This window comes from Salarias fasciatus (assembly GCF_902148845.1).
Source record: "Salarias fasciatus chromosome 23 unlocalized genomic scaffold, fSalaFa1.1 super_scaffold_20, whole genome shotgun sequence".
In the NCBI taxonomy this organism is placed as follows: domain Eukaryota; kingdom Metazoa; phylum Chordata; class Actinopteri; order Blenniiformes; family Blenniidae; genus Salarias; species Salarias fasciatus.
This window is the reverse complement of record NW_021941230.1, coordinates 4,919,502-4,941,064: the sequence shown is the minus strand read 5'-3', so window position 1 is coordinate 4,941,064 and position 21,563 is coordinate 4,919,502. Positions and strand designations below refer to the sequence as shown.

The 21,563-nt window shown below is 42.8% G+C and overlaps 2 protein-coding genes across 2 annotated transcripts in view; both read left to right on the top strand.

Moving 5' to 3' along the window:
* The first annotated feature begins 4,286 nt into the window (after positions 1–4,286).
* LOC115383957 (chloride intracellular channel protein 5-like) lies at positions 4,287–12,891 on the top strand. Its single transcript, XM_030086186.1, has 6 exons — positions 4,287–4,450; positions 7,532–7,641; positions 7,730–7,855; positions 8,717–8,823; positions 10,617–10,789; positions 11,789–12,891. The coding sequence occupies exons 1-6, from the start codon at positions 4,394–4,396 to the stop codon at positions 11,951–11,953; spliced, it is 738 nt and encodes a 245-aa protein (XP_029942046.1). The 5' UTR covers positions 4,287–4,393; the 3' UTR covers positions 11,954–12,891.
* Positions 12,892–14,200: 1,309 nt separating this feature from the next.
* Positions 14,201–21,563, top strand: part of mgat5 (alpha-1,6-mannosylglycoprotein 6-beta-N-acetylglucosaminyltransferase) — a 72,675-nt gene continuing 65,312 nt past the window's right edge. The window contains 1 exon segment of the mRNA XM_030086187.1: positions 14,201–14,402. The gene's annotated coding sequence lies outside the window, so the exon portion shown is untranslated.

Genomic DNA, 21,563 nt, shown 5'->3' with positions numbered 1-21,563 from the left:
GAAACTTCATGAAGCTTCTTGAATTTTCATGAACCACTGTCTTTACTTTCTGTAGCCACTAGATGGTGCTATCTGTTCAAGAAATACTTGATAGCTCACTTCATTGTCAGTCCTCCAGCCTCTAACTGAGAAGCAAGAGTGCCACCTAGTGGCATCAGAAATTAAACTCAGTGGTTCATGAAGCTTCATGAAACTTCATGAAGCTTCTTGAATTTTCATGAACCACTGTCTTTACTTTCTGTAGCCACTAGATGGTGCTATCTGTTCAAGAAATATTTGAGAGCTCACTTCATTGCCAGTCCTCCAGCTTCTAACTGAGAAGCAAGAGTGCCATCTCGTGGCTTCAGAATAGGAAGACAGTGGTTCATGAAGCTTCATGAACCACTGTCTTTATTTTCTGTAGCCACCAGATGGTGCTATCTGTTCAAGAAATACTTGCTAGCTCACTTCATTGACAGTCCTCCAGCTTCTAACTGAGAAGCAAGAGTGCCATCTAGTGGCTTCAAAAAATAAAGGCAGTGGTTCATGAAGCTCCATATGCTCATCACAAGTGAACGCACTGCGATCGCTGTGGCCACCTTCATTTTTCTCAACTGATCTCACAAATGCTCACTTCTGACAATTGGATTATAAATTATTCCAACAAAAAATGTATTTATTGAAGGAAAAAAAAACAGTTTAGTGTCTAAACTGAAGGTTTTTGCAGGGCTGAATCGTCTCGCCTGCCCTCTTTTTGCTTGATTTGTTGGAAAATACTGCGTTTTTTTGTGTGTACAGCCAAACTTTCCTCCCACAGCTTTTTCCATCGTGGATTTCTTTCTGTAAACATTTAAATCAATATGCTAAATCCTGTGGATGAAACAGCCTTTCTTTGTTTTCCCGTCTGTAAATAACGAGGGAAATGCAGCTTCTGCTTTAGGGAAGTGATTTTAATCAAACGTCTGTAGAGTCAATTCTATAGATGTGAATTTCTCATGATGATCTGCAGCTGTATCCATGTTCCTTCCTGGTGACCAGAAAGACACTGTGTATACTTCATGTAGCTTATTTGAATAATAAATCTATTTTCTCACAGGCTGAGCCTGGGCGTTGTGGTTATTCTAACTAAAAATTGTGGAAATTTTTCTTCACATTCATATTTTTTTTTACAAAAAAAACACTTTATTTAATGAATGTTTTCTACTATTTTTCTCTGATCACATGATAAATATCATCTGAGCAGTGGCGGACCGTGCATTTCACATTAAGGCCTTCAGAACAGATCCGCCTGAACCAATCCACCTCTCAATAACTATTTTGCCTACAAAAAAAAATCTTATTATGCAGATATGCACATAAAGAGTTGTTGCACAGCAGATAGATACTTGTGCAGCCAGAATAAATGCCTTTGCTGAAGTGCACAATTCTGATACTACGTCTGTGCACATACAATGAGCATCAACAACTTAATAAAACAGCAATATTATTTATGAAAAGAGGAACATTTTACTCACCAAAATCCCGATTATTTGAAAACAAAATCCATCCTCCTTTCCTTCCTCAAAAAGAGTTCAACTGCTCTGTCATATAGATTATCCGTGCGTTTCAGTTCCATAAAGCCAGGGCTGAAAGTCCAGCTTGCCCTGTGGTATTTCTGTCTTCTTCTTCTTCTTTGGAATAATTGCGGTAGGCGACCAACAACTTAGGTGCATACCGCCACCTACTGTATCTCTTGGTGAATGTAAATCAGAGGGCCTGGATATGCTGTTGTTCGTTGGGTGGGGGGTGGGGGGGGGGGGAGCCTGAGCTTGTGAGGGAGGTTGAGCGGTACCGGCTAGATATAGTCAGACTCACCTCCACACATAGCCTGGGCTCTGGAACCCAACCTCTCCAGAAGGGCTGGACTTTCCACTTCCCTGGAGTTGCCTGGTGTGGGTTTGCTTATAGCCCCACAGCTCAGCCGTCATGTGTGGGAGTTCACCCAAGTGAACAAGAGGGTCGCATCCCTGCCCCTTCGGGTCAGCGACAGGTACCTCACTGTTGTCTCAACTTACGGGCCAAACAGCAGTGCAGAGTACCCAGCCTTCTTGGAGTCCCTGGGTGGGGTGCTGGACAGTGCTCCAACTGGGGGACTTCTACGCCCACATGGGCAGCGACAGTGAGACCTGGAAGGGGTTGATTGGGTCGCACAGCCTCCCCGATCTGAACCGGAGTGGTGTTTTGTTGTTGGACTTCTGTGCTAGTCACAGTTTGTCCATAACAAACACCATGTTCGAGCACAGGGGTGATCATAAGTGCACTTGGCACCAGGACACCCTAGGTCGGAGGTTGATAATAGACGTTATTGTCTGCTGGGAACGTCTGGTGGAACCCTCTGTCAGCATGGTTTTCAACTCCCACTTCCGGGAGAGCTTCTCTCATGTCCCGAGGGACGCTGGGGACATTGAGTCTGAGTGGACCATGTTCTCCTGCTCCATTGTCAAAGCAGCTACTCGGAGCTGTGGTCATAAGGTCTCCGGTGCCTGTAGTGGCGGCAACCCCCGTAAGGGCTGCTGTCAAGCTGAAGAAGGAATCCTATCGAGCCCTATTGGCTCATGGGACTCCAGGAGCAGCTGACAGGTACCGGCAGGCCAAGCGAACCTCAGCCCGAGCAGTTGTGGATCCAAAAACTTGGGTCTGGGAGGAGTTCGGGGAGGCCATGGAGGAGGACTACCGTCTGGCCTCGAAGAAATTCTGGCAAACTGTCCGGCGCCTCAGGAGGGGAAAGCAGGTCTCCACTAACACTGTTTATAGTGGAGGTGGGGAGCTGCTGACCTCAACTGGGGATATCATAGGACGTTGGAATCAATACTTTGAGGACCTCCTCAATCCCGTCGCCACGTCTTCCGTGGAGGAAACAGAGACTGAAGTCTCAGAGGTGGACTCGTCCATCACCCAAGCCAAAGTCACCGAGGTGGTCGGTAAGCTCCTCGGTGGCAAGGCACCGGGGGTGGACGAGATTCGCCCCAAGTACCTTAAGTCTCTGGATGTGCAGGGACTGTCTTGGCTGACACGTCTCTGCAACATCACGTGGCAGTCGGGGACAGTGCCTCTGGATTGGCAGACCGGGGTGGTGGTCCCCCTGTTTAAAAAGGGGGACCGGAGGGTGTGCTCCAACTATAGGGGGATCACACTCCTCAGCCTCCCTAGGAAAATCTATGCCAGGGTACTGGAAAGGAGGATTCGACCGATAGTCAAACGTCGGATTCAGGAGGAACAATGCGGTTTTCGTCCTTGTCGTGGAACAGTGGACCAGCTCTATACCCTCCATAGGGTGCTCGAGGGCTCGTGGGAGTTCGCCCGACCAGTCCACATGTGTTTTGTGGACATGGAGAAGGTGTTCAACAGCGTCCCTCGTGGTGCCTTGTGGGGGGTGCTTGTTGGACTCCAGCAGGGCTGCCCTTTGTCACCGGATCTGTTCGTCCTGGTCGCGGTGTCCCACATTTATGTGGTGGTGTCCCATCCATGGTGTCCCATGTTGGTGACATCATCAGTGCGACAGAGCAAAGTGAAAGTAAACAATGCACAAGAGCTCAGTCCCCATCACCTTTCGACGAATCAAGCCCTCTGATCTCGCTCTCTTGCCAATGCTAGGTCATCTTGACAAAGGATATCTCACGATGTGTCCAAAAAGAGCAACAAGCGTGCTAACGTAGGCACGCTACATCGACGTCATCACGTAAATTACCGCGTCGACCCGGGTCTGCCTTTCACACTAAAAGTTGATCAGAGGCGAGCCGATTAAAACCCAGATTGCTTGCAGGATTTATTGTCCTGGGTCGAAATGCGGTTTAAACACTTTTCCACTGCCATGAGGAGCCCATTAGTAGAGATTTGAAACTGATTTTTCGGCCAGTGGGAAACTGGTATGTGCTGCTGAGGGGGCGGGGCTACACCTTGGTCACATCTGCCCTGCAGCTGGATCAACCTGTGAGATCCAGCCTTTGGTGTTGATGAGGAAAGCTTGTAGTTGTCGTCTGAAAAGAAACAGCCCAAAGAATTTTTTCAAAAATGCGCCAACTCCATTCCCAATGGAAACAGGAGAAAACGCAGCTTTTCGGGAAAAAATGTGCTCGCCCTCTGACAGAAGATGATGGTGATTCAGTTTTCATCAGTCAGAGCTGCAGGAGGTGGGTGGAGCTACCACCTCACCCCTCAAACGGGGTTTATTTTTGTCACCCCTACACACACGCACACACATACACACACACACACCCTGGCGTCCGTCCTCAGCTGACACACTTGCCGGAGCCGCCATGGGACAGAGCTGTGTCCGCCGAGTGGACCCGGAGTAGAACCTACTGAAAACTGAGACCCGACACACACACGCGCGCGCACACACACACACACAAACACACACACATACCTCTTGACCATGACGGACACTGCAGCCGAAGAAGACAAGGACCCCGATATTGAGCTATTTGTCAAGGTGTGTACAGTTTGGAGTGTGTGTGCATCATTGCTGTTTATATATATGTGTGTGTGTGTGTGTGTGTGTGTGTGCGCACGGCTCCTTTAAGCCAGTTGTTATTGTTGCATGCTGATTTTCTGTGTGTGAACCTGACACCCACGTGCACAGAGAATCTGTCCCCCTCTGAATTATTACTGAGGCCCTTTCAGGCTTTAAATAGTCCATCGTTGGCTGTTTATACAGGTGGGCGGGGCAAACATGACGTCATCCATACACTGTATATAAAAGGTGGGCGGAGCTAACGGGACATCATCCATAGACTGTATATAAAAGGTGGGCGGGGCGAACGTGACGTCATCCATACACTGTATGTAAAAGGTGGGCGGAGCTAATGTGACATCATCTATAGACTGTATATAAAAATGGGCGGAGCTAACGTGACATCATCCATAGACTGCTTATTGAAAATGGACGGAGCTAAAGTGATGCACCCCATAGCGTTTTGAAATCCCATTTCGAGGATCTAAGCAGGACGTCTCCATACTGAACCATGTTGAACCGGATTTAAATGTGCCAACTCAATTCTCTTTTCGAAAATACTCCAGGAAAAAACAACTTTTTGAAAATACTTGTCTCATTTTACTTGATTTAAGTAAAGATTTTTTTTAAATCTATTTCAAAGTAAAAGTGTCTTAATTTAAGGAAAAAACCTGCCAATAACACAAATGAAAACTGTCTTGATTCCAGAGAACTTCTCTTAAGTCTTTTTATCTTGGGTAAAATACTTTTTGAAGTGAATTTATCTTAAATTAAGTAAAATGAAACATTTTCACTCAAAGGAAGTTTTAAAAAAATTGCTCAGATTTGGACTTTTTGCAGTGCATGCAGACAAACAGTCATTATTCCCCACGTTTCTGCCATATAAATGGACATTGCTTTCAAGTTGTTGCAATCTCAACGCTAAATTTTGAAACAAAAACACATAAAAGATGCATTTTCACTTAAAATATTTCCCCTAAAAATGTGTCTTTAGCATCTAATGCTAACTTATTAGCCTCTGCAACATTGATGATGTATAAATTAATTTGAATATGATTGAGATTATAACCCATAATACAACATTAATGGTTCACTTGGTAATAAATAATCACCATTAAACCAGAATTGATCATAATTATGAATTTTCTTGTTTTTATTGCTCAACATCACCTTGATTTCAGATTTGATGATTTTCCTTGATATTGTTTTGGTTTTAGTGTGAAGCAGCCGGAGGTCAGCGAGGCAGCTAATAGAAGCACCGTGGATTATTCATGGTCTACCCGGTGTCTTGTTACAGTGTCTCCTTACACACACACACACACACACACACACACACACACACACACACACACACACACACACACACACACATTACTGTCTGTTTAACATATGGGGGATCGAACTGAATGCACTGATTCTCCTTCTTTGATTGCTTGATGACCATTTTAGCGTGTTTCTGTTTATTTAATCCACATTTTAAAAGACTAGGATTTCAAGATTAAACCTCAGATGACCTTTAGGTTCCTTGTTTTTCCAGTAAAAACTGTCAGATTTGGGTGAAGCTTCTCTTCTTCGAATGTTTTTTTCTGTAAGATATTAATAAATCATACAAACTAATTAGAAATCTGCTTGTTTACAGCAGTTTATATCTGAAAAATAAACCTTTAATCTGAACTAACAACGTACATGACTCATTACATTGAGGTAGTTTTCTCATTAAAATGAGGTAGTTCTCTCATCATAATGAAGTAGTTTCCTAATTATAACAAGGTGGTTCTCTTGTCATAACGAGGTAGTTGTCTCATCATAACGAGGTAGTTCTATAACATCGACGCTGTCTCATTTTAATGAGGTAGTTCTATAATGAGGTCGTTTTCTCATTGTCGCGAGGTAGTAATATAATGAGGTAGTTTGACCATTACAACGAGGTAGTTGTCTAATTATAACAAGGCAGTTGTCTCATCATAACGAGGTAGTTCTATAACATCGACGCTGTCTCATTTTAACGAGGTAGTTCTTTAATGAGGTCGTTTTCTCATTATAACGAAGTAGCATTATAATGAGGTAGTAATATAATGAGGTAGTTTGATCATTACGAGGTTGTTCCCTCATTATAATGAGGTAGTTGTCTCATCATAATGTGGTAATTATCTCATTATAATGAGGTAGTTCTATAATGACGTCATTGTGTAATTATAACAAGGTAGTTGTCTAATTATAACGAGGTAGTTGTCTCATCATAACGAGGTAGTTCTATAACATTAACACTTTCTCATTTTAATGAGATAGTTCTATAATGAGGTTGTTGCCTCATTATAACGAGGTAGTTGTCTCATTATAATGAGGTTGTCGTCTCATTATAAAGAGGTAGTTGTCTCATTTGATGAGGTACTTTTCTCATTACAATGAGGTTGTCTCATTATAATGAGGTCATTGTCTCATTATAATGAGGTTGTTGTGTAATTATAATGAGGTCATTGTCTCATTATAATGAGGTCATTGTCTCATTATAATGAGTTTGTCATCTGATAATAACGAGGTAGTTGTCTTATTATAATGAGGTACTTTCCTCATTATAACAAGGTAGTTGTCTCATTTTAATGAGCTTGTTGTCTTGTGAAAATCCCGAGACCCACACTGCAGAAAATCAAAATGAGCACGTTTTTTTCAACGTGTTTTCAGTGAAAATGTCTCATTTTAGTTGATTTAAGATAAATTCACTTTGAAATTATATTTTATTAAGAATGACTTGATTTAAGAGAAGTTCTCTAAAATCAATACAATTTATTTTATTTTATTTTTTTTTACTAATTTCAAAGTAAAAGTATCAGTATGGGTCGATAAGGTTTGTTTAAACAGCAAGACCTTGGTTTTCGTTGTGTCATGGTCAGGTGACAGTGACCTGATATAAAGTCATGCAACAGAAACGTGATCTGATAACACAACATGATGACTGTATGGACAGAGGTGGAGTTAATCATTAAATCTCATTACGTGTGTGTGTGTGTGTGTGTGTGTGTGTGTGTGTGTGTGTGTGTGTGTGTGTGTGTGTGTGTGCAGGCAGGGAGCGATGGCGAGAGCATTGGGAATTGCCCCTTCTCCCAGCGGATCTTCATGATCCTCTGGCTGAAGGGCGTCGTCTTCAACGTGACCACCGTCGACCTAAAGAGGTGAGCTCCGCCCATCGCTGTTCCATCAAAGGCAAAAATCATCCAGAGGCTTTTATTGTGAAAAAAAAAAATGTACCCCTGTGCTCAGGAAACCGGCCGACCTCCATAACCTGGCGCCGGGGACCCACCCGCCCTTCCTCACCTTCCAGGGGGAGGTGCTCACCGACGTCAACAAGATTGAGGAGTTCCTGGAGGCCATGTTGGCTCCGCCCAAGTAGGCCTCACATTATTCAGCTCAATTCAGTTCAGCTTTACTTATAAAGCGCCAATTACAAGACATCATTTATAGACGCTTTTCCCGAGAAAACCCAGAGCAAGAAGAAACTGATTGAAGGAAGAACTCCTTGGAAAAGGCGTTGATTTTAAGCAAATTTGAGTATGAACAACAAAAACAGAGCAACCCAAATGCATCCTCGCCAAAGTCACAATCAGGAAAAGAAGGTGCAGGGAAAAAAGACAAAAGAATGGGAAAAAGGGAAAGAATCCCCTTCTTTGACAAGAATCAGCAGGCAAAAGACAAAAAGACAGTTTCTCTGCAGGACTTCCAGGCTGAAGGCAGTGCAGAACAATTCAGTAGAAAACAAGGAAAAAGGAGGACACCTGTGGAACCAGCCTCAGAGGGGGATTTACTTGCAGAACCAGACTCAGAAACCTGCAGAACCAGGCTCAGAGGTGGAGAAACCTGCAGAACCAGACTCAGAGGTGGAGAAACCTGCAGAACCAGACTCAGAAACCTGCAGAACCAGACTCAGAAACCTGCAGAACCAGGCTCAGAGATGGAGAAACCTGCACAACCAGACTCAAAAACCTGCAGAACCAGGGTCAGAGGTTTGGGTGAGGAGACACAAGGAGAGAAAGGGGTAGATAGTAACAGACAGATACGTCTACGTAAGATAAGCTTTTGAACCCAGAGTGGCTCTTTTTGAAACCAACATCACCGCCCCCTGCTGGAATTCCCCCGGTATTACAGCTTTTCTGCACTTCACCATTATCGTCACTTTCTATCAGCAGAAGTTGGAGCTTGATATAAACGCCAAAATGGTGATGTTTTGACGCCAATTTCCGTGGTTTCCAGGTATCCCAGGCTCGCCGCCAAGAACCGCAAGTCCAACACAGCCGGCAACGACATCTTCGCCAAGTTCTCGGCGTACGTCAAGAACACCAGGGCGGATAAGAACCGATGTGAGTGCACCGGATGGAGCACACTTAGAAATGTTGGGTTATTTTTGCAACCCAACAGCTGGGTTGAGACTGTTGGTTAGTTTAATTGGGTTGTTTTCATTAAATTGGTTAATCTAATAACCCAGATTGCTGGGTTATTGTAGTTGGCAGGTGATGCGTTGGGTTATTTCGGACTGCCCAACATGTTGGGTTGACACTCGCGCATGCGCGACCAATACCGATACTTAGTGATGCTATCGCGAAAGAGAAAAAGACTGTTACAGTAGAGACGCTGCTGGCAGATTCTTCTAGGGAATACAGAGAGCTTTATTTAGTTTTTATCAAGAATCTGAGTTGTATTGACGCATTTAGGTAATCTGAAAAGAAAAGTAATTATTTCCCTTTGTAAAATACAATTACAAGAGTGTATTTATTAAATATTTTTTGTATCCTGTATATTTTAAATGTTGGTTGTTTTTCTTAAAACATTTTTTAAAAATAGTTTATATGCTGAGTTTCTAAAAAATTCTGTAAATCACTGTTTAGTATTTATGATACTGTAGCGGACGCGGGGGCCTCTGGGGGTCTGTGCTCTTGGGAGCCGCAAGGGATTATGGGTAGAACTGTTCAGGACTTTTGGGGCCGTTTTGGGGGCTCATATGTGTTTGTTATTGCTTATTTATTATGAGTTCTGTTTAGTGTTTTTGTTCTGTGTGCTGTTGCCACTTTTGTGTTGCATTTATTTTTATTAAGTGTAGACCCATGGATTGTTAATATAATGGATAGAGCTTTCGTGACGTCACCCATAGCGTTCCCAAATGCCGTTCTGCAGACTTCAGCGAGTCCAGCAGGACGTCTCCATAACTGAACATTTGAAACCGGATGTAAATGTGATTGGTCCAGCCCGTCACGTGACCGCATTACGGGGACAGAGGAGGCGCTGTGATAGGGCTATTTATGCAAAACTTTAACTCGCAATATAAAATCAACAGATGATTTATCTGAAAATCAGAGTCTGGTGAAGCCAGCACGCTTGTAGAAACTAGTGATAGAGACCAAAACATGTCCTGAAACTGGGCGCTTTATATGTGTATTTGCACTCTGAAATCGGCATTTTTGAATGGGTTCCAATGAGACCTGGGCTCTTTTTGAAACCAGCATCATCGCCCCCAGCTGGAATTTCTCTGGAATTACAGCTTTTTTGCACTTCCGCATTATCTTCATGTTTTCTGAAAGTTTTCTGTCTTCAGTCACCCCTCGATGCTACAATACCATATAATTAATGTTTAGAGATTAGCAACCCAGCTGATTGAGTAAAACGAACCCAACAGTGTAGTCAAATTGAGCCTGTGGTTGGGTTATTTGAACAACCCCAACTGGGTTGTTCAAATAACCCAACTGTTGGTTTAAGGAAACCAACACAACATGTTGGGTCAAAATGACCCAGCATGTGTTCTGTCCAATATTTAACCAGCGTTGGGTTAAAAAATAACCCATATTGGGTTGTTTTTACCCCAACATTTTTTAGTATGGGGGAATCCCAGCCCCGATCGCAGCTCACACCGCAAGAAGTCCAAATCTGAGCAAGTTTTTGAAAGTTGTTTTGAGGGAAAATGTCTCGTTTTACTTGATATAAGATAAATTCATCTAAAAATCAGATTTCGTCAAGATAAAAAGACTTGATTTAAGAGAAGTTCTCTGAAATCAAGACAGTTTTCACTTTTTGTATTGGCATATTCTTTTTAACTTATTTCAAAGTAAAGTATCTAAATTTAAGGGAAAAATTATGACACAGTCTGATGTTGTGTTTCCAGCGCTGGAGAAGAGTCTGAACAAGGCTCTGGCTGAGCTGGATGAGTACCTGATGAAGCCCATGGAGGACGAGGACCAGGGGCGCCACGGGGTGGAGTCCACCCGCCGGTACCTGGATGGGGACGAGCTGACGCTGGCCGACTGCAACCTCCTGCCCAAGCTTCATGTGGTAAAGGTACGAATCCCTCGGGGACGGGTGTTGCTCAAAGTGACTCAGGTCAAAACATCTAGAAAGTCTTGCTTTTGGTGCTAAGTTGTATGAATTTGGATTATAGAATTTTTAGAGAATCCCTACCTTCTGTCAGAACCTGGGTTTGAATCCCTGCCCCCTACCAGAACCAGGGTTTGAGTCTACCCTAACCAGTCTAACCAGGGTTTGAGTACCCTCTGTCTGGACCAGGGTTTAAATCCCTACCCCAAAACAGAACCCAAGGTCGAGTCCCTACCCTCTATTAGAACCAGGGTTTGAGTCCCTAACACCTGTCAGAACCAGGATTTGAATACCTACCCCGTACTAGAACCAGGATTTAAATACCTACCCCCTACTAGAACCAGGATCTAAATACCTACCCCCTACTAGAATCAGGGTTTGAATCCTTACCCACTATCCAAACCAGGGTTTGAATCCCTACCCTCTATAAGAACCAAGGTTTGAATCCTTGCCCTCTGTCAGAACCGGGATTTCAATCCCTACCCCCTATCAGAACCAGAGCTTGAATCCCTACCCCATGTCAGAACCCCGGTGTGAATCCCTACCCTCTACTAGAACCAGAGTTTGAATCCTCCTCACATTCTGTCAGCCTGTCTTGTTATTTTTTCTCACCTTCTATTCCCTAACCAAAATTGGAACAGCAGAAAATCTCCACCTTTGAGCCTGGCTCTGCAGATTCCCTCCTGCTAAAAAGTTCTATCTCTCTCCCCTCTCTTCTGCTCATGTATTTCTTATTTTTCTCTTCAGAAATGACTTCATTTTTTGGGTGTTAGAAATAAAATTGAACTGAATTCAAAGTAATTTCAAAGGTGACGACTGGCTGGTCGGACTTTGTCCAGACCTCCACTGAAAAGTCATTATAGAAGCGCTCATTAATGTCCAAACCTCTTTTTTAAAACACTTTAACTGCCCTACATGTTCCTAAAACACTGTTCTTTGCTGATATTTCTCACCGTCTTTCAGGTGGTGGCGAAGAAATACAGAAACTACGACATCCCGTCGGAATTCCGGGGCGTGTGGCGTTACCTGAGGAACGCCTACGAGCGCGACGAGTTCATCAACACGTCCGCGTCCAACGAGGAGATCGAGCTGGCCTACAAGGACGTGGCCAAGCGGCTGGGGAAGTGAACAATGAAGCTTCATGAACCACTGTCTTTATTTTCTGAAGCCACTAGATGGTGCTATCTGTCCAAGAAATGTTTGACAGCTTACTTCATTGTCTGCCCCTCCCTCTGTCTGAGAACCAATGGTACCACCTAGTGGCATCAGAAATTAAACTCAGTGGTTCATGAAGCTTCATGAGGCTTCATAAAGCTTCATGAATTTTCAAGAACCACTGACTTTATTTTCTGAAGCCACTAGATGGGGCTCTTTGTTCAAGAAACGTTTGAGAGCTCACTTCAATGCCAGTCCTCCAACCTCTATCTTAGAACCAAGTGTGCCATCTAGTGGCTTCAAAAATTAAGCTCAGTGGTTCGTGAAGCTTCATGAGGCTTCATGAACCACTGTCTGTATTTTCTGAAGCCACTAGATGGTGCTATTTGTTCAACATTTGAGAGTTCACTTCATTGTCAGTCCCTCAGACTCTATCTGAGAACCAAGAGTGCCATCTAGTGGCTTCAAAAATTAAACTCAGTGGTTCATGAAGCCTCATACGTTCATCACTAGTGGACGCACTGTACTGCCTTCATTTTTCTCAACTGATCTCATAAGTGCTCGCTCCTGACATTTGGATTGTAATTTATTCTTCCCAAAAAAATGTATTTATTGAAGGAAAACGTTTTAAAAAAGCTGTTTAGTGTCTAACCTGGAGGTTTTTGCAGGGCTCAATTGTCTCATCTGCCCCTGTTTTTGCTTGATTTGCTGGAAAATACTGCGGTTTTTTTGTGTGTACAGCCAAAGTTTCCTCCCACAGCTTTGTCAATTTCTTTCTGTAAACATTTAAATCGATTTGCTAAATCCTGTGGATGAGACAGCCTTTTTTCACTGCAATATTTAGGGAAATGCAGCTTCTGCTTTAGGGAAGTGGTTTTAATCAAACGTCTGAACAGTCAATTCTATAGATGTGAATTTCTCATGATGATCAGCATCTGTATCCATGTTCTTTCCTGGTGATCAGAAAGACACTGTGTATACTTCATGTAGCTTATTTGAATAATAAATCTATTTTCTCACAGGCTGAGCCTGGGCTTCGTGGTTGCTCTCACTAAAAACTGCGGAAATTATTCTTCAACTTCATTTTTTTTTCCACAAAAACACTTTATTTAATGAATATCTGATCACATCACAAAAATTTCCTGAGTCAGAAAGTGATGGATGCGGAGCTGAAAATGCAGCAATATGTAATGATTGACAGGCAGGTTATTATTTAAACTGTTCACTGTCTCCTGTCAGCCAGCAGGGGGCAGCAGATACAAAGAGGCTGAGTGGAAGCAGAGTTAGGGCTCATCCTGTTTTCTCATGCAGAAAGTGTCAACTGAACTTTGACTGCAGTAAAAATGAAACAGGAAGCCACATAAATGATATATAAATAAATTATGAATGTTAATGAATATTTTATTCATAAAGTATAAGAAATTTTCTTAATAAGGTGATAGATATTTACATCGGCAGATACGTAAATTCAAATAGTTTTTTTTTGTTATTGGTGCATTTCTTGTGGCATTCATCTACTTTTTTCAGAATTTTAATTAATTTTGATTAATTATCTCTTTCTATATTATACACATGCATTTCAGTGTACATACATGTATATGTACGTTCAAGAAAGAAGAAAAAAGTGTGGGATCAATCAATTAATCAATTAATAACTCCATAAACAACTGACTCACCAAAAGAAATGAATCCATTAGTTTACCTATTTGCTATCATAACAAATACCTAAAATTACATATTAAAAAAAAAACAGCCTCCATAAACAAACCAACAAACAAGAACGTTTTAATAACAAAAGTATTAAATAAATAAATATATAAATATATTGATAAATACCTCAACAAATAACTAACTGAATATATGCCTTATATATATATATGTACGACACATAAATATTTATATAGTATATATTTATAAAAAAAAGTGTGGATGAATTAAATAAATACTAACTCAATAAATAAATTTATTATTATTATCTAAGTTAGTTATAATAATATTTTGATGTCTTTATTTTGTTTGTCGTTTTAAAAATGCATTTAGAAAATAAATCCCAGAGATATTATTATTATTATTATTATTATTATTATTATTATTATTATTATTATTACGTCCCTTCTGGTGTGTGTTTTTGCGTTTTTTCTGCGGAGTGTAACAGTCAGACGGTCCCCGCGGCGGCTGCCTGTGAAAGTGGGCAGAGCGACACACAGACACACACACACATTAATAAACACACACTCTGTCAGACACACTCGGCGCTGCGCTGTGCCTTGAATCTCTTCCCCACACACACACACACACACAGACACACACGGACTCACACACGGACGCGTCCTCCGCGGTGGAGGTGCTGGAGGTAGGGGGGGGTCTATCGCCGCCTCGTCACGCCGCGTTTCGGGCTCTGGACTCCGGGGAAGAAGCGAAGGTAAGAACCGCCTCTATGTCGGCGTGACCTCCGGGAGGGGGGGGAGAAGGGGGGAAGCGGGAGACGATCCGGCGCCACTGCGGCTGTTTTACCGCTGATTTCATTTTTTTTTTTCTTAATTTTTTAATTTTTTTTTTCCCTCCGGAGCTCCGCGGTGAATCCGGAGGAGACACGCCGCCGCGCGGAGCCTCCTCCCCGGCTAGCCGCGCTAGCTCCCCCCGCTAACCTCCCGTCTCCTTTTGTTATCAGATGGAGATCGGATCTCTCGAAATAAAACCCGATTGTTCCCCAGAATATAACCTCCGATCGCCTGTAAATCATTCTCCCGCGACCTTCCGCCCCGCGTGGCTGAACAGTAACCAGGCTGTTTATCAGCCAGTCTTCCGGGGGGGGTTGATGGTGTGAATCCGTGCCCCTTGGGCCTTCTCCTGTCTCCCCCTCCTCCGACATAAACACTGGAGACGACAGGGATGCTTCTAATGCACGATCGGTCTGATTTCTGCAGATAAAATCACATTTTTTTTCACCTTATTTCACTGAAAAATGACAAAACTGAGAATATATCTCAGGAAAATTAACATTATTTGACGAGGAGCTAAAATAAACTAATCCACTGAGTAAAAAGAGCATTTTTATTGCTGTATTAAGGTCTGGATTTCCCTCAGGATTAATAAACTATCAGAAGGCGGCGGATCGATAGGTGGATCGATGTATTTTCCTGAAGTCGGATTAAGAGATTGAGCTGAAATAAAGTCAGTATATCAGCTGTTTTTATTAGTTTTTGGCATCAGACGTGTTTTAGTTCACCTGGATTTGGTCAGACTAGTTTAATAACCTTTAAATTTAAACTTTTCATTTTGTATATTTGTTAAAAATACATATTTTTGTACCAAAATCAAACAATCGCTCAAAAAAAATTTTTTTTTTAAATAAATCCAATTTCACTGATGCAAAATATCATGAAACACCATAAAATACTTCTATATCTGTTGCATTATGTGTTTATGTTTCATCGGCACAATCTGGAGCCTCTGGCGTGCCATTTTTGGGCCTCGAACCTTATATTTGACACCCTCAGGATGGGATATTGCATCGTTATGGCGCTGGAAGGCGGCGGTGGCAGCGATCTGATGAGAGGAGATGCTTCCTGGGCCGTTAACCACGTGGGGGAGGGGCTTATGGAAAGAGGGCGGGGCTTATAGAGAGGGGGGGGGGGGGGGTCCAGAGGTGAGTCTTATAAAGAGCTCTTTCACCCAGTTTTTTTTTTTTTTTTTTCCACTGGGATTATAAATCCTGAGGAAAAGGAGCTTTGCTCCACTGGCTGGAAATCGTTGGAAGGATGTGTGTGTGTGTGTGTGTGTTTGTGTGTGGAAGGAGGGATTGAAGATGGAGGAATGGGAAAGTGGAAACACTTGTTCCTGTCTGTGATTAAAGGGCATGGCAGACTGTGTACACACACACACACACACACACACACACACACACCTGGCTCACACCCTGTGTGTGTCTGTGTGTGTGTGTGTGTGGGCGGACCGCTCCAGAGGATTTAGGATTAGGTCGACATCAGGGGGAGAAAGTGTTGCTCAAAGTGCTTTTAGGGATTTGACGCCGTCGCCGGTCGTTGATTATTACACAACTCTTCGCTGTCCTTGAGCTGGTCCTGTCTTTGAATTGGTGAAACTTTTTGAAAGAGTGAAGTTTTGGAATCCTACAGGAAACTTAATCCTCATTTAGCATGATTTTATTGTCTTTTAAATAAAAAAAGTGTAATTACACTGTTATTACAGAATAAGGGACTGCTTATTACATAGTATTAAGCAGTGTTTGTGTGTGTGTGGCGACAGCTCTCAGGGAGTGTCTCGTCTCGCCGCCCACGCCGTTGTCAACACTGTGCACTGCAGAAAAGTGTCACCCAGATACAAGATATCTACAGTAAATCAAAGAAAATTACTCTTAAAAACTAATAAAATCATCAGTACGTTTTACTGCAAAAAAGATCTGGATACAAGAATTTAAAATAAATAAGTCTCTCTGTCTTAAATTGATCTGAAATCAAGAGAGATGAGACTTTTTGACTGAATGAACATGGTAGGATTTTGAGTTTTTGCAGTGTAGGTCGTGTTCCTGGATCAGACGAGTGGAGGAAATAGAGGAGTCAGAAATGAGACGTGAAGGGCAGCTCTGTTTTCTTTTTATTTTTTTCCTGGAGCTTGTTGAAAATCGCTCTGTCACCTGAATTTCAGCATATTTCTGTTTCTCTCCCCCCAAACTGCTGATTCAATTCCTTTTATTTTTGCCAGGATACTCTGTACAGTTTGTAGATTCCCTCCGGTTGACCCCTGACTGTCGCTTTCGGTGGGGTGACTGCAGCTGATAGGACTGGGCGACCCTTTCCTGATCTGTCTCAAAAACTCTAATATCTGTAATTTTATTTCCAAGTACTTGATTTCCAACTACTGTTGCGCTCTTAGACAGATAAACGGTCAAAACTGGTTAAATCGCTACGAATATGAACGTCTGAAGTGTCCGAGTCCCTCGAGGACGCCGATTGTGTAGGGTATGTTTTTGGACGTTCTGGTCACACCTTCAAGCTGGCGGAACCTCATGGATAATTAAGAGGTGGGGCTTGTTTTGTGGAAGGAGTTCATTAAGATGCAGAGGCACGGCGGTCACCGTGGGAACAGAGGCCGTGTCGCCACAGGGCTCGAGGCCGCCTTGGAATGACTGGAGAGTCTCCTCTCTGGAAATGAGACCATCTGGAGGCGTAGGTACTTGCGTTTTTTGAGGCAGAAGAGACAAGGGTTGAATGCGGGTCAATTTCGAGGTCCGACGCTGAAAAACGTCGGGGCCCCCGTTGACACGCGGCAAGTCTGTGGTGGGAAGGCGGGGCTTCCGGCCTTATTTCCTGTGTTAGCTTAGCATCATGGCTGACCCTATTGAGCGAGTGGTATTTGCTTAATAAAACCAGACGACGAGGCTGTCGGCGGACAGTACGCCATGCCTGGGCGCACGATATTATCCAGAGACGGTCGGAGTTTGGTGAGTTTCACCATTTGCTCCAGGAGCTGCGTCAGGATGAGTGTCGCTTTCATCGGTCCCAGCCCCCTGATCTACGTCACCTGAGAGATGCTCTCTGATTGGTTTGCCGCAAAAAGTTCAGATTTCCCAACTTCAGTGTCGGCCGCAAAAACGCGCTGCCGACGCCGGAACGCCCCGACGCACCGCAAAGACCCCAAAGCGTGCCAGAAAAATGCCTCTGACGCGCCACCAGGATTTTCACCGCCAATAAACGCATGTTTCCCGTTGTTTTTCAGTTATATTTGGGCGCAAAAATGCGGAAATCATTTGGCAGTGTGAATGGGCCTTAAGAGAGAGTATGGTCTAAACTCTTCCTAGCTCTGCCGTCACCTGGCCAAGAGAAGTCAAGACGCTATTTCAATTCAGGGTGGAAAACACAATGGACACTTTTTGCTGGAACGACTGGAGTGTCTTCTCTCTGGAAAATGAGACTTTTCCCAGTAGTTGTGGTCCGTCTGGAAATGTAGGTACATCTAAGAAAGAGTACAGTCTTAACGCTTCCTAGCTCCGCTGTCACCTGGCCGAGAGAAGACAAGACGCTATTTCAGTTCAGTGTGGAAAAAACAATGGACGCTTTTGACCAGAATGACCAGAGTGTCTCCTCTATGAAAAGGAGACCATGGTCCATCGAGAAGTGTTGGTGCGTCTAATGCTGTGTTTCCATCAGAAGCGGTGAATGCAAATTCATTTGCATGACTAATGAAATAGCGCGGCCCTAGACGCTCGAGTTTTATTGCTGCAAAAAGCCTTCACCGCTTGCCGTGGCATCACGTCACTCCAACCCGTCACGTCCGTGACGACCTCCACGCTGATCGGCTGTCAACTAGCAAATTCGCTTGAAAAGTTCATTTATTTCAACTCGAGCGGCAAGCGAATTTCCGCTGGAAACGCTTCATTGCTCGCCGCTCAAGATTGAGCGCAATCGCGTAATTACATTGGCTTAGTATGTAATCTCATCGCTCGAAAAAGTCGCGTCGCGTCTGATGGAAACACAGTGTAAGAATGAGCGTGGTACTTTTTCCAGAACAACCAGAGCGTCTCTTTTCTGGAAAAGGGACTTTTTTAAAGTAGTTGTGGTCCATCTAAAAGTGTCTGTACATCTAGGAAAGAGCATGGTCTAAACTCTTCCAAGCTCCGTCGCCACCTGGCCGAGAGAAGTCAAGACATTATTTCTATTCAGAATGGGGGAAAAAAAAAAGAATGCATTTTGCTGGAACAACCGGAACGTCTCTTCTCTGGAAATAGGTCAGTCTGGAAGTGTAGGTACATCTGAGAAAGAGTTCGATCTAAAGTCTTCCTAGCTCCGCCGTCGAAAAGTTGGGCAGCTTTTTTTTTTCAGGGTGGGGGAAAAAAAATGGGTACTTTTTGCCAGAACAACCAAAATGTCTCCTCTGAAAATGAGACTGTTGTCCATCTGGACGCGTAGGTACATCTAAGAAAGAGCGTGGTCTTAACTCTTCCTAGCTCCACCGTCACCTGGCCGAGAGAAGTCAAGATGCTATTTCTGTTCAGGGTGGGAAATAAAATGGTTACTTTTTGCTGGAACAACCGGAGTGTCTCCTCTCTGGAAATGGTCCATCTGGAAGCGTAGGTACATCTGAGAAAGAGTACGGTCTAAACTCTTCCTAGCTCCGCCGTCCAAGTCCAGCAGCTATTTCTATTCAGGCTTGAAAAGAAATGGATCCTTTTTGCCAAAGCCGATCCATAATTGATGTCTGATTCTCCATCCAGAGCATATCTTCTCCTTCTTCTTCTTTTTTTTTTTTTACACTTATGCAACAAGCTCTTAGTCGATGTTATTCCCGTCGGGCAGAAGCGCCGGCTTTTTTCTCTTAGACCTGGAGTAATGCGGCGGAATGAATCCATTCCGAACTGCACTTAAAAGGTATTTTCAGCTCCGACCACAGATGTGGCGGTGGAGTCTTTCTACCTCGGCTCGGCCATCTGGCCCCCGGCCGAGAGATTAGGATTGAGGTTTGGTGGGAAGATATTATTATTGTTATTATTTCCTCTAAGAGATGATTGCTTCTGACAATGATGCCGTGTCACGGTCGGTTCTTAATCCCCCGCCATGCGACGGATTGAGGGCGGCGTCCCAGTGAACTCCTGGAACCGTGCTGACGGGGCGTTTCTGCACTGCAAAAATTCAAAATCTGACCAATTTTTCCAAACTTTCCAGCGTAAAAGTCTCATTGTTATTGATTTAATATAAATTCATTTAAAAGATATATTTTATAAAGATAGAAAGACTTGATTTAAGAGAAGTTCTTTAATCAAGACAATTTTCCCTTTTTCTATTGGCAGATTTTTTTTAATCTTAAACTAAGATACTTTTATTTTGAAATAAGTAAGCAAATTCAAGAAAATTGGAAAGTTTTTCCTAATTTTTCAGTGCACTTTCTTTTTTTGGGAGTAGTACTGTGGTGTAAAACTATATGTGTGCGTTTCTCTGCATGTTGCTATTTATGTTGGTGTGATGTGCTCATTTTCCCTAGATGCTCATTTGTGTCAAATCGAGATTGTTTTGGACAAATGTGACATCGTTTTCAGTTGTGTTTATATTTACTTTTTGGTCATTTATGGTTTGTCATTTTATTCCTCTGCAGTGCCATTGGGAGTCCCACTATGATAATTTCTGTCCCTTTAGTACTGGTTTTGTATCTAGAAGTGGTTATTTTGTGTCTTTGTGACCATTTAGAGTCACTTTGCAGTCATTTTTGTTTCCATTGTGGTGATTTATCTATCTATTTGGGGTCATTTTTTTGCTCCTTTGTGACCATTGGGAGTCCCTTTCTGGTATTTTTTTCTCTTTTCAAAGGTTTTCACATCAGTTGGTCATCATTTTATATGTTTTTGTGGCCATTGGGAATCCCTTTGTGGTAATTTTTCTCTCTTCAAAGGATTTTGTAATTCTGTCAGTCATCATGTTGTATATTGTTGTAGCCATTGGGAAACCCTTTGCAGTCATTTATTTTTGTGTCTGTCGTGGTGATTTTTCCATCTATTTGTGGTCATTGTGTGCTTCTTTGTGAACATTGGGAGTCCCTTTGTGGTACGTTTTCCCTTTTCAAAGGATTTTACATCGGTTGGTCATCATTTTGCATGTTTTTGTAGCCGTTGGGAATCCCTTTCTGGTAATAATTCTTTTTTCAAAGGATTTTACATCGGTTGGTCGTCGTTTTGTATGTTTCTGTGGCCATTGGGAATCCCTTAGCAGTCATTATTGTTTTCGTCATGGCGATTTTACATCTACTTGTGGTCATTTTGCACTTCTTTGTAGCCATTGGGAGTCCCTTTCTGTTATTCTTTCTTTTTGAATTGATTTTTTATCTCTTGGTGGTAGTCTTATACATCTTTGTGGCCAGTTTGAGTCACTTTGCAATCATTTTTGTTTCCATTATAGCAATTTTACATCTACTTATGATCATTTTGTGCTTCTTTGTAGCCATTGGGAGTCCCTTTGACTTCCTTAACCGTCATTTTTTGAACAATCTAGCATTTCTTTTTGGTTATTTCGTCTATTATTCTTATAGTTTGGTTGACTTCTTGACAGAATTGCTCCGACCGCAGGTGCCTCATTCCTAACCCTGAACAGGGGAAGCTGGAATTTCAAGCCGTCCGCAGCCGATTTAGATTGACACTGATTCCTTGAATGCCTCACAAGGATTTTTAACTCTCTGCTCCCTCCCAAAACAATGAACCCCCCCACCCCTGCCCTTTGGCAAGTCGCCACGGCGTCGTCTCAAGTTACGGCGGACTGTATATATCCTGCAACCTTAGTAGCCGGGTGGCAAATTAAGACTCCGAAGTACCCGGCGGAAGGTAACTGAGAGGAGATGATCGGCCTCTTCAATAAAGATTAAATCAGTTGCGCTTCCACTGTAAAAAATCCAAAAAAAATTTTAAACATGTTTTGAGTTAAAATGTCTCATTTTCCTGGATTTAGGTTAAATTCACTTAAAAATGGTGTTTCAGCAACACATAAAGACTTGATTTAAAAGAAGTTCTGTAAAATCCAAGTCTTTCTGTCTTGATGAAATGTAATTTTTAAGTGAATTCATCTTAAATACTGTAAAATTAGAC